Below are 11,178 nucleotides of genomic sequence, written 5' to 3'. Positions count from 1 at the left end.
TGCAGCAGGAGGGATTTTCAATGGACAAGTCAAAACAGTGGGCAATACTCTAACAAGTAAGACCCAAGGGCCATCCACGATGTGTGTGTGTATATATATATATGTGCACTCTTGGACTGTTAAAAATGAGACGGCCCAAGGGCCGTCTCATTCATTGGGACCAGGAAGCGCAGCCCAACCAAATCCAACACAAATACGGGCCACGTGACGTTAGTCACTATCAAAAATGTGTCAGTATTAAGCGAATATCTCGTTATTACCCGGGCCCCTTCTATGATAGTCAACTATGTGTGACACATTTTCACCTGTCTCTCTCTCTCTCTGTCTCTCTGGTGCACCGAGAAAAGGAGAAAAGGGGACCTAAGAGCATTAAATTACCCGGCCATAATCGGCCAATCGATTCAGAGAGTTTCTTATCAATGAAGCTAGTGTCATATCACGTGATCGGTCTTATGCACAGAAGACTTTGGGAAAAATCCCCGCCAGGCAAAAATTCCGTTGGGAAAAAAGTCGTAATACTTGTGGAAAAAAAATTAAGATTGTGGGAGACTCGATGGACTGATTACTTTTCCGGAGTACCATCCTAATTTTTTCCGCATGTAGGTGGAAAAAGTTTAAAGTTGGCTCCGTCGATTCTATGATATCTCAGGGTAACCGCGGATAATTTGTCAACATGAACCCTGTTCAGGACAGGACAGCACAAGAACACGCATTAATTTTCTTTCATATATTGAATTTTATGACAGATGACACAATTCAGAACATTGGCACTGGGAGTGGAATTGGAATGGCTGGAAACTGGCAGAACAATTAGGAACTTATTAGGTAGGAATTGAGATGTCTGGTAACTCGGTTAATCGCGGCTATCTGCTGGTGTACGTTGTTCTTAACATTTGTTTGTCTGAATTTGACATCTGTCTGGTAAAATGATTATACTGTATTACAAATTGAATGCTCGAGTCACAGTTATGATTCATTATCGTTCAAGAAAACTCCACCAGCAGCAGTATACTTGGTTCAATCGGTGTTGAAAAAACATGCTTCTCTTGAACATATATAATGGTATACTGTCCGTGTGTTAATGGATACTCTTCCAGACAAATTATCTTACTATGGATTATAATTACAGCTTCTAAGATCACTGAAAGATAAAGTAACCAAAAATAAAACAATTTCGCTAATGTTTTTCAGAAAATTGAGTCAAAGCGGGAACTCCAGCTCGAATCCACCAGAATATACAGAAAATGACTATTTAAACCACAAACCATTTTTTTCATCTTTGCGAACATCTGCTTTGGGTCCTCAAATAGCTCCCTTGAATGAAGTCAACCCTTCGAAAGGAAAAACGGTTTTGAAGACGTTGAAAGATGTGCAAAAATTGGGTAACGTTCCATTCCATTATAATGTATTCGATGAGGCGTTGAACCCGCCAACACCATTGCATGATTGCAAATCTCTGCGATTGGAATTAGCTTTAGATACTGACACAGTTTATTTACCTGGTTTATTTGAACAGCAGGGTAGTTCATCGGATTGCCCATTGGCTCTTCTCACCGGGAAAGTTATCGTTACTGTGAAAGCTACATACAACTTGTGTGATGCAAGACTTCAAGATTAAATTGAACGGATACTCTACTGAATTCGTGTGTATGATGAAACAAAAACATTTGAAAGATGGTAGCATTTCAGATCCAAATTCTGAAGCGGAACTTGATTTTGAAACGGGCGTCGATGGTTGTCCTCAACTAAAACTACTTAAGGATAATGCAAACGGTAGCCTTTCGTATTTGAAACCGTTCGTCACCGATGAAATCAGTGCTTTTGATACGTATCCAATGGTTTTAACCCAGGGTACATATATTATACCCTTCAGTTTTGAATTGGATCCTATCAAACATCATTCGTCTTTCAGATCTCTTTTTGGTTCCACCACTTACAGAGTAGAAACTTTATTGAGGGTGATGCAGCCTTCCAAGGGAATCATCAGTGGTATCCCCACCGATTCGGGAGATTCTAAGAATTACTTTCTTTCGCAAAAATGTTTCATCACAAAGACGCTGTCACCTTCGGATGTTTTGAAATACGAATCTGTTAATTCTCACGGTACGTTTCAAAATGGACTCATTGATTATGGCTTTTACATCTCTACAAAATTGATCGAATTCGACTCACCGTTCCATTGTCATTTCAATTGTATTGGGAAACCCGATATTAAGATCATCAAAGTCAATGTTTCTCTGCTGCAAACTTGTATTCTACCTTGCATCAAACCGGATGGCATCGCTGCTGCGAAGAGATCGTACTCGAATACCAATACGTTTCGCTTGGCAGAGTATGTCGTACCGCCCGATGAACAATCTAATATCATTACTACGAAATTTGAGGATCTGAAAATTGCTACCCGTTCCAGTTGCAATCTGTTCACCTCGAAAATATTGCCTTACTACAATGAAGTCTCGAGGTTGGAGACAGTTGATGGCGAAAAAGTAATGAAATTGAGCATTACGCATCGTTTGAAAATTGTTGTTACGATTAATCCCTCTGGATCTGACTCAAGCTCAAAGAATTTCATTAATGTTAATTTCAAAATTCCAATAGAGGTCATTGACAAGAATATAAGTTCAAGCCTGTATTTGCCGGCGTATAAATCTCCATCGCCGGCTATATCAGGCAATGGGCCATTTACAATTGATGAAGACGAATATAATTCTTATTCCTCACCCATATCACTATCCTCTGCTGATTCTCCACCAGCTTACTCTGGCTTGTGCCATTGATAATCTTGTGGACAGATATGTTGCCGGTCAACTTCAACAATAACTAATATAATACGTATTCATATATGACTTTTAATTCAGATTCTAATATAAAAAGCGGATAAATCAATGGCTGATAAGTCATTCGTTGCCATCTGGAACTGCCCCCATTCTTTTTCTCAGTTTGTCCCGGTAATTGGTGCAAAATTTGCCTGTCAAAGACATGAGTCACAAGTGATAAATTTTTGCAAAAATGTTAATGACTCATTACTATTTCTCATGAGGTTCATTTTCCCAGGTGTCATATCTGAGAATATCTTCAATGAAGTCATATTGTATTAGGGCTGATATTGAATAACAAATAACGCTGTGCTGCGGCACTATAGTGTCTTTTAAGGTTTGCCTACTTCCGCATAAAAAGACCGAAATGAAAAAGAGGGGTTATTAGACTAGTTCAGAGCGAATACCACACGTGAAACACTAACGGTGCTGCAGCGTTGACAACACATATCTTCAATTTCATCATGAATATTCCTACATATCAAAAAACTCTTACTTTGTGCATTATTCTTAGATAGTACAAAGGGAAAACTCACCATAAATCAAAAAAGACCAACGTCGTATTTTGGATCCGATGAGTATAGATTAGTTCTGGCCAACTCATCTTTTACATACCTATAGAGTTGCGGAATTATGTTTTATCCGTACTTACTTAGACTAGTGGTAGGCAATCTGTTCATTACTATACTAAGATATCTAGAAATTTATTTCGACCACAAAAGTACGAGTTAAACATACTAATCTTCCACAATTATAAGAAATTAATTTAAATCAATTTAAATAAATATTTTTCTATAGTGGCTCTATTATGGGGATGTAAAATCAGTTTTACATGCGGAGTATGACAAATCATCACTTTGTGTAATCTGATTCATTGTCCTACAAATCTGGATCAGAAATTGGCATTATATAAACTAACGCGTTTTCGCGTCTTCTCTTCTCATTTGCCTTCTGGTTCACCTACTTTAATTTCCTTATAAGTATTTTCGCCATCTTGCCCCTTCTGGGTGTTACTGATTTCTTCTTTCCCCACTCACAATCTGTTATACCACAAATCTGGCAGAACACATAATTTGACCGACGACAGATACGCGCCTGAAAACCACGGAAAAATAATGTTTTTCCGTAAGCTCAGTTTATCAGGGTCATGTGACTACAAAAAGCCTCCGGCTTATAATCAGAACGACGATTTAAACCATCTGCCCGTTGTGCTTGACCAAAGAATCTCTCCAGCAGGACCGAAAATTAATCCCTTTAACGGTGGGGATAACAATTCTGGTGGGTCCTCTCGGCCAATTATTTCATTGAAGAGCCTTAAAAGGCAGAACGTTAATGTATCATCATCCTTCCTATATAATGCATTTGATGAATCACTGAATCCGACCAAAAAAATTCATGATTCGAACACCATGAGGGTTGAGTTAGTCTTGGATAACGATACTGTATACTTACCTGGTTTGAAAGAGGATTTAAGATCGCATACCTCTTTAATGGATTTGAACCGTTATCCAGGTGAAGAAGAAGAATTATCCAACTATAAGGCTTCGTTGACAGGGAAATTAGTCATTACTGTGAAATCTACGTCTTTGATAGTCCAAGATTTGAAAGTGAGATTGAACGGTTACTCAAGGGAGTATATCTGTGTTTTGGGGTCGAATAAGGGCCAAACTCAAAATGACCTAACAGATTCCGACGATACAGAAGATGACCTTTTCTACGTTCAAAAGAAAAAAGATAGATCGGTTAGACTCTTGAAAGATAATTCTAGTGACAATTTCAGTTCTTTCAAACCTTTTGTCACTGATGAGATCTCATGCTTTGAAAAATTCCCTATGGTGTTGACGAAAGGTACATATATCATTCCATTCACATTCATTTTGGATCCCTTCAATTATCATTCTTCGTTTGATTCACTGGTTGGTGCAACATCTTACAGAATCGAAACTTTAATGACTGTGTTACCACCATTTAATGGTACCTCTTCAATTAATAACTATTGTAATACCCAATTAGCTTCTAAGTTCTCAGAAACTATCTTTTTAACGCATAAATTTCTGATCACTAAGACGTTGTCCCCATCATCACTTTTAAAATATGAATCAATCAGTTCACAGGGAACTTATGACGAAGGGTTCTTAGATTATGATTTTTTCATATCTTCTAAGCTGATTGAACTAAACTGTCCATTTCACTGTCAGTTTAATTTTCTGACGAAAATGGGAGCTAAAGTCACCAAGGTCACAGTTTCCCTAGTGCAGCTTGTTCTGATACCATGCCTCAAATCAGATGGCATTACACCCTTGAAGAAATCGTATATCCAAACTAATACCGTCCATTTGGGTCATTATTTTCCCACTCCAAATGATAACGAATCGAAGCTGGTAACTGCTAAATTCGAAGAACTTGTAATTAACACAAACTCTAAAACAAGTTCCTTAATGACTAAGATCTTGCCATACTACTGTGAGGAATCAAGGTTAAGGTTAAGCAGGAGGAACTCAACTGAGAAACGTTTTAAACTTAAGATTACCCATCATTTAAAGATAACTGCTGGTACATCTCTGGAAGATTGTACTAACGGCACTTTTCCTGACAAAACAAGACGTATTAACATTAATTTCAAGGTGCCCGTTATGATAATTGATAAAAATATGGGTTCCAGCTTGCATTTACCAGCTTACGAACCAGCTATGGATGGTAAAGCCATGCCCGTTTCCATTGGTAGTGAATTTGATCAAACAAATAATTCATCTCTGATATACATTCCTTCAACTTCATCTAGCTGCTCTCCGCCAAGTTATAACAGCTTAGGTTTCTGAATATCCTCACCTCACAAACACAAGTATCTAATAAATAATATTTAATAAATAGTCGAGAATGTCAGTAATCATTTATCACCAATTCGGAAACAATTTGTCTCGTGACAGATTCTTTCTTGAAGTGTCGAGTGATTTCATCACATTAATGAATAAAAGTGGAATTTCGATACTTAAGGATGTAATTGAATAGCCAGAATACTATTGACAATTCCGTTCCAGGAGTGGTATCAGTGGTCAAAGTATATTACAGTAGACAGCAAGTTAGCAAACCATAGTGTTCATTTCCTCAAAAGCCATATCTCATATACCCATTACGCGTCGTATTACTGAGTACTATTTGGAATTACCCTCACTTCGCCTTTCCAATCGAATTTCGGTTTTAGTTTTCCGTTTGAAAATGAAGAAATCAGAAAATCGAATGAAATTGTATAGGATGGATGAGATTAGCGAGTTCAGGAAAGAGAAAGCCGCCCTATTTGACGGACAACAAGGTACTTCATTCGGATTTTGACTGTGCACTGACTGTGCATTGATAAGTAATTACTGATAATCTGAAAAAAGGTGACAATTTAGCCGTGGTTACCGCTCATTTTGAAACCCTCCACTGGTCAATTTTCGTCTCTGGCTACTGCGGTTTATTTCTACTTTGGTTTATTTTAGAACGCTGTCAAAAATAAAAGGCATATCGAATCACGTGACCGAGAATGTCTGTATCAACGCCAACAGTTGCAACAGGTGGTACGCCGACAATTCATGAAGATATTGGTATTAATAGCAACCATCAGAACAACAATACCAATTCGGTGAAGGAAATCAGCAAAACCAGTAATAACAATGGTGGAGGAAACGTTGGGTTTCCTCAGGATAAGCGATTGGATATTGAATCTATGATTAATGAATTTAATGAAGTTTTAAGCAAAGAGCATTGGGCGAAATATGCCAGAGTGATTTCGTTATTCATACTCGGAAAATTGTCCAGAAAGGAATTGGTCAATGAATTAGACTTACTATTTAAACCTACCCAAGAACAGCCGAATATTAAACCAAGAGATTTAATACGATTGCATAACCAACTTTTACTATCGATATTCACTAATTCTCTTAGAGAAACCACCGACGATGATCCACAATCATCGAAATGGGGGTTCCAGAACGGTTCTCAACAACAGAATAAGAGAAGATCAAACAAGCCCAACTCGCAGATCGAATTATACAAAAAAATTGTTGTTTCCCTACCGTTATCGGATAGACAACGATTAAAAATGATAACAAAGGAAGCAGGAAAACGAGGATTTGTATTATGTTCAGTGCTACAGGCTAGATTGAGACAGATACCGAAATTACCTTGCGTCTTCAACCAGGAAACTGCCAAGAGAATTCAGCAACAAGATCTGAAGGGCCCACAGGAATGGTCCCAAAAGATCATGAATGGTTTCAAAACACAACTTTCTACCGAGTCATATGTTTTACCGGATAATGAGTCTCTTTATCTTCGAATGCTAGGAATTGCAAGAGAAAATGGAATTGTTGGACAGATAGATTCGCGATGTGTTGATATCGTATCACTTGCATTAGAGTATTATCTCAAGACAATTATTGAATCCACCATAGATACAGTAAGATACAGAGAAAAGAAATACTCGGACTTCTACGACCTAAACGATGACGGGTTCCAACAAGCATCTAGTGCGTTAGCAAATAGTAAGACTGAGAGTGATAAAGCGAAGGATATTACTGGTAACAGAACTGTATCCATTACAAATGAAGACGCTTTGGACTCGTTCACGATATTCCCCAACGTTGTTGATCCAACAGGTGCATACCTTGGATTAACTACAAATGGGTTGGTAAATGACGATGAGATCGTTCATTTCAAAAGTCCTGTCGATGATCTATTTCATTATAAACGGGAAAAGCCTAACTTCACTCCCCTTGACGAAAAGAATATGGGAAGCCGGGAAGAGCTTAACTGGCTAATTAAAGATATTCTTACAAAGAAATAATGACTAACAGTATTGCGAATATTCTCAATTGAAGGAGCCAAAAGTCACTCTTCTGATTGATTTAATCGAACAATTTCCACGCTTTCATTTTTTTGTAGAATTTATAGACAGGGAATATGACTACTATTTCGGATTTGGTAGTTTATGTAAAGTTTGTGATAATTGTAATAATGAGGAATCTGGTGTATCAAAATTGAATATTATTAAGGATTCAAGTCTTAATAATAACGATTGCAAGAAGGTCGAGACTGGGCTGACAGCCGTCTTTGTGATATCAATCGCATTCATTTTCTGAATTTCCTTAGTAGGTGCTTGGATGAAAAATATGCTTTCAAAATCATCTTCTTTATCGAAGACTTCAAATTTCATAACATGAATTCCTCTGAAATCGGGAAGTATAAAATTATTCACTTCTTCAATCGGTAGTCTTTTAGAATGGAAATCAATACATTTTTCGTCAATGACAGCGGATAAATCAGAATCCTCAGAATTTAATAAATCCTTCGAAAGGTCACTGTCGTTCAATACAACCATCTGAACAAGAACTTTGGATTTCAAAAATCGTTCATTTATCGTTCGTAGGAAATCTTTCCTCAAATCATCGTTTATTGATATAATATTACAACTTTTCTTACTCTTTAAGCACGAATCGACGAAGGTGAAGCATTCATTATTGAAAAGGTTTGAAGGTGATACTAAGTCTCTCGGAAGAATTCTGCTAAAGTAAAACACATCTGTATCTCCGATAATACATTTGTTCATATAGTCTACTGCATAGTCATTAAGTTCGTCGTAATTAAGATATGCAAAACAACGAATGTGACCATCCAACTCATCTATTGTGTTTTCCAGGATTCTTCTTTGCGATTGCTCTTGTTCCATTCTATCATAATTTTTATTGTATTCCGCTTCTGCTAATTTAGCTTTGGCTTTAACTTCATCAGTGGTATCTTTCTCTGATTTATATCTCAATTGAAGTTGGTTAAGTTTCTCCTCTACCGGCTCCAATGAAGCTTCTAACGTTTGTAGCTCCAATCTTTTATTTTTAATAATTTCTTGTAAGGAAAGTTCAGTATCAACACTATTTCGAATTTTATCTCGTAGTGCTTCCTGAGTTGCCTTCAGATCATTTATCTTAATCTTTAGTTTTTTGTTTTCTTCTATGGATGCTATCAGCGGTTCCTTTTTATCTTCTTTGAACTTTTCCAATCGTAATTTTAATTCATTCTCATATGATTGAATTTGTTCATGGTTTTTACGTTTCAAATCTTTTAAATCATTCTCTATGATCGCTTTATCTGTGCTTAACTCTTCGATTTCTTTAAGGACAGCCGGATCAGGTTTAGTTTGTTTTAATTTTTGTAACTCAAGTTCCCAGATGTGTCTTTTATCAGATATTTTCAGCTGCCATTGATTTATCACTTCTTGTATATTTATAGAATGCTCTAAATTCAAGTTGTTAGTTATCAGCTCATGGTTTTTCTTCTTTAGCTCACAATCGTTCTTCAACTGATATAATTGTTCCTGCATCACCATGGTCTCTTGTTTCAAGTGCTTGAAAATGATGGATCTTTTGTTCAAATTGTATTTGAGCTGCGGGATAACCTCAGAAGTAAGGGATTCCAACCGAGAATCCGTTTCCTCAATCTGTTTAGTAAACAAGTGAATATCTTTTAAAGCTTTTCTCTCTCTTTTCTTAACCTCCTCAATAACGTTGGGATCCCCATAAAAATATTTGTTCAATAGTCTCATATTCGTACTTTGACTCTTCGTTTGATATGAAGGAGCAAATTGCTCCTTCTTCGAACCGCTACTGTTAGCTACTGTCGTTGTTCCTGTAGTGGTCACCATATTCGTTATATTTGCTAGCACAGGATGATGCTTCTTCTGTCCAGACACAGAACCTGAAGAAAACGGCTTCTGCCGTTTTCTTGAATTTATAGATGGAATTCGAGTCTCATTCATAACAAAAGGTCACTGTTCATCAATAGCATTGACTTGACAAGCTCTGATCAGGATTGTCGCCGCAATCGTAATATAATGCCTACCTTAAAATCAGGTAATTGAATAAAAAGAAGAAAATTAAGGCGCCCGTTATCTCGGTAGTTACAGTAACAAACGCACGGCCCAATTTGAAATCAGTGATACACAGGTGAGACACACCTGAAACCGAACCCAAAACCTGTTCTGAACAACTGTTGATGTTTCAAGCTTTTCTCATACAGTCTATTTGTTTATGTTTACAAAAAAAGCGATGAATACGTAAAATGTCATTTGAAAGTCACGTGGACAACAAATATATCTTTTCTTTATGTGAAAGACGATATGGTAACCGGGTAACAGTAAAATACCTTTAACTATGTATGTATTGTGCATAGATAGCACCGGTACACAGCGTGGGGAAACTTTTACTGATGCATGATAAATAATAATAATGATAATGGACTGCGAACGAGCTTGGTTGATTGCTCCTATTTACAGGTAATGCAACTGGTGTCACTCATGTCATGCTTCCCCTGTTGGGAAAAAAAGAAAGATCTAAAGCTGTCTCTTTTCATATGATGACTGAATTCAGTTTAGTCATTCTCTCTATTCGAAGTCTGAAGATGAAACATTTCTTGTCATTGAAGGAAGAGCGACTCTGATACCATCGATATCCTTATTCATTTTAATGCAACATCCCAATCTACTTGTCTCAGTTAACCCGTAAGCCAAATCCAACATATCATTTTCATCATCGTCAGGTTCTTCTAATGCGTCGTAATAGTCTGGGTCCACAATCACGTGACAGGTCGAACAAGCACAAGAACCACCACAGGCACCCTCCATATCTAGATTATGGCCTTGAGCTATATCCAAGAGAGAGTCCCCTTCTGCCACTTCAAAAGTCTTTTGTGTTCCATCCTTCAATATGAATGTCACATGCAACTCTTCTCCCGGTTTCGGTTTATGTAAATGTCCATGGTATCTCTTCCATGACAAATTTGTACGGGCTAACCATATGTTGTGAGAGATGCTAGGAGAAGTAATGCTTCTGGCTCTTAACTGGTTCAGATGCCCAGCTTGTCTAGTCAATATTCCTCTGATCATTGATTATACAGGAGTTTTTCCAAATAGATATGGATGATTAAAAATAATTCACAAACAACAACGATAAGTGTTACTAAAAGGAAACCAAAGACCCTTTCCGTCTGCTATACCACAATGAGAAAAAAAGCTGTCCTGAACTTTTATCAACTCTGATTCTTAAGTAGCTTTTATTTGGCAAAAAAAGGTTGCTTTATATCTAGTTCTCCCTTCAGTTCACATCGAAATTGGCAAATGCTTATTGTTAATCATTCAATTATTGAATCTCATCGGATTTTTCCCAATTTGTCAGTGTTCATGAAAACGCCGGTATGAAATGAAACCAAAGACAAAAAAAACAGACCGTTTCTGGGCCTGATTCCACCTCGGTCTTCCGCGGATTTGGCGGATGTGGTTCAAAATGATTGTTTGCCCTTATCTAGATACTGGTCTTTACATGACTCAATCAAAGTC

The 11,178-nt window shown here is 37.3% G+C and overlaps 7 protein-coding genes across 7 annotated transcripts; 5 read left to right on the top strand and 2 right to left on the bottom strand.

The window, feature by feature from the left end:
• Window positions 1–101: 101 nt before the first annotated feature.
• KLLA0_B10428g (uncharacterized protein) lies at window positions 102–587 on the top strand (the record flags this gene model as incomplete). Its single annotated transcript, XM_451994.1, has 1 exon — window positions 102–587. One exon carries the CDS (start codon window positions 102–104, stop codon window positions 585–587), a length of 486 nt encoding a protein of 161 aa, XP_451994.1.
• A 593-nt stretch (window positions 588–1,180) lies between these two features.
• KLLA0_B10406g (uncharacterized protein) lies at window positions 1,181–1,618 on the top strand (the record flags this gene model as incomplete). The annotated part of the gene is made up of 1 exon (XM_451993.1): window positions 1,181–1,618. One exon carries the CDS (start codon window positions 1,181–1,183, stop codon window positions 1,616–1,618), a length of 438 nt encoding a protein of 145 aa, XP_451993.1.
• KLLA0_B10395g (uncharacterized protein) lies at window positions 1,599–2,777 on the top strand (the record flags this gene model as incomplete). Its single annotated transcript, XM_451992.1, has 1 exon — window positions 1,599–2,777. The coding sequence occupies one exon, from the start codon at window positions 1,599–1,601 to the stop codon at window positions 2,775–2,777; it is 1,179 nt and encodes a 392-aa protein (XP_451992.1).
• A 1,154-nt stretch (window positions 2,778–3,931) lies between these two features.
• On the top strand, window positions 3,932–5,635 carry KLLA0_B10373g (uncharacterized protein; the record flags this gene model as incomplete). The annotated part of the gene is made up of 1 exon (XM_451991.1): window positions 3,932–5,635. The coding sequence occupies one exon, from the start codon at window positions 3,932–3,934 to the stop codon at window positions 5,633–5,635; it is 1,704 nt and encodes a 567-aa protein (XP_451991.1).
• Window positions 5,636–6,339: 704 nt separating this feature from the next.
• On the top strand, window positions 6,340–7,638 carry HFI1 (Hfi1p; the record flags this gene model as incomplete). The annotated part of the gene is made up of 1 exon (XM_451990.1): window positions 6,340–7,638. The coding sequence occupies one exon, from the start codon at window positions 6,340–6,342 to the stop codon at window positions 7,636–7,638; it is 1,299 nt and encodes a 432-aa protein (XP_451990.1).
• A 123-nt stretch (window positions 7,639–7,761) lies between these two features.
• On the bottom strand, window positions 7,762–9,603 carry CIK1 (Cik1p; the record flags this gene model as incomplete). Its single annotated transcript, XM_451989.1, has 1 exon — window positions 7,762–9,603. The coding sequence occupies one exon, from the start codon at window positions 9,601–9,603 to the stop codon at window positions 7,762–7,764; it is 1,842 nt and encodes a 613-aa protein (XP_451989.1).
• A 624-nt stretch (window positions 9,604–10,227) lies between these two features.
• On the bottom strand, window positions 10,228–10,728 carry YAH1 (adrenodoxin; the record flags this gene model as incomplete). Its single annotated transcript, XM_451988.1, has 1 exon — window positions 10,228–10,728. One exon carries the CDS (start codon window positions 10,726–10,728, stop codon window positions 10,228–10,230), a length of 501 nt encoding a protein of 166 aa, XP_451988.1.
• Window positions 10,729–11,178: the final 450 nt, after the last annotated feature.

This window comes from Kluyveromyces lactis, assembly GCF_000002515.2.
Source record: "Kluyveromyces lactis strain NRRL Y-1140 chromosome B complete sequence".
Taxonomy (NCBI): Eukaryota; Fungi; Ascomycota; class Saccharomycetes; order Saccharomycetales; family Saccharomycetaceae; genus Kluyveromyces; species Kluyveromyces lactis.
Note: the sequence above shows the minus strand (reverse complement) of the source record. Positions and strands in the feature narration are given on the sequence as shown.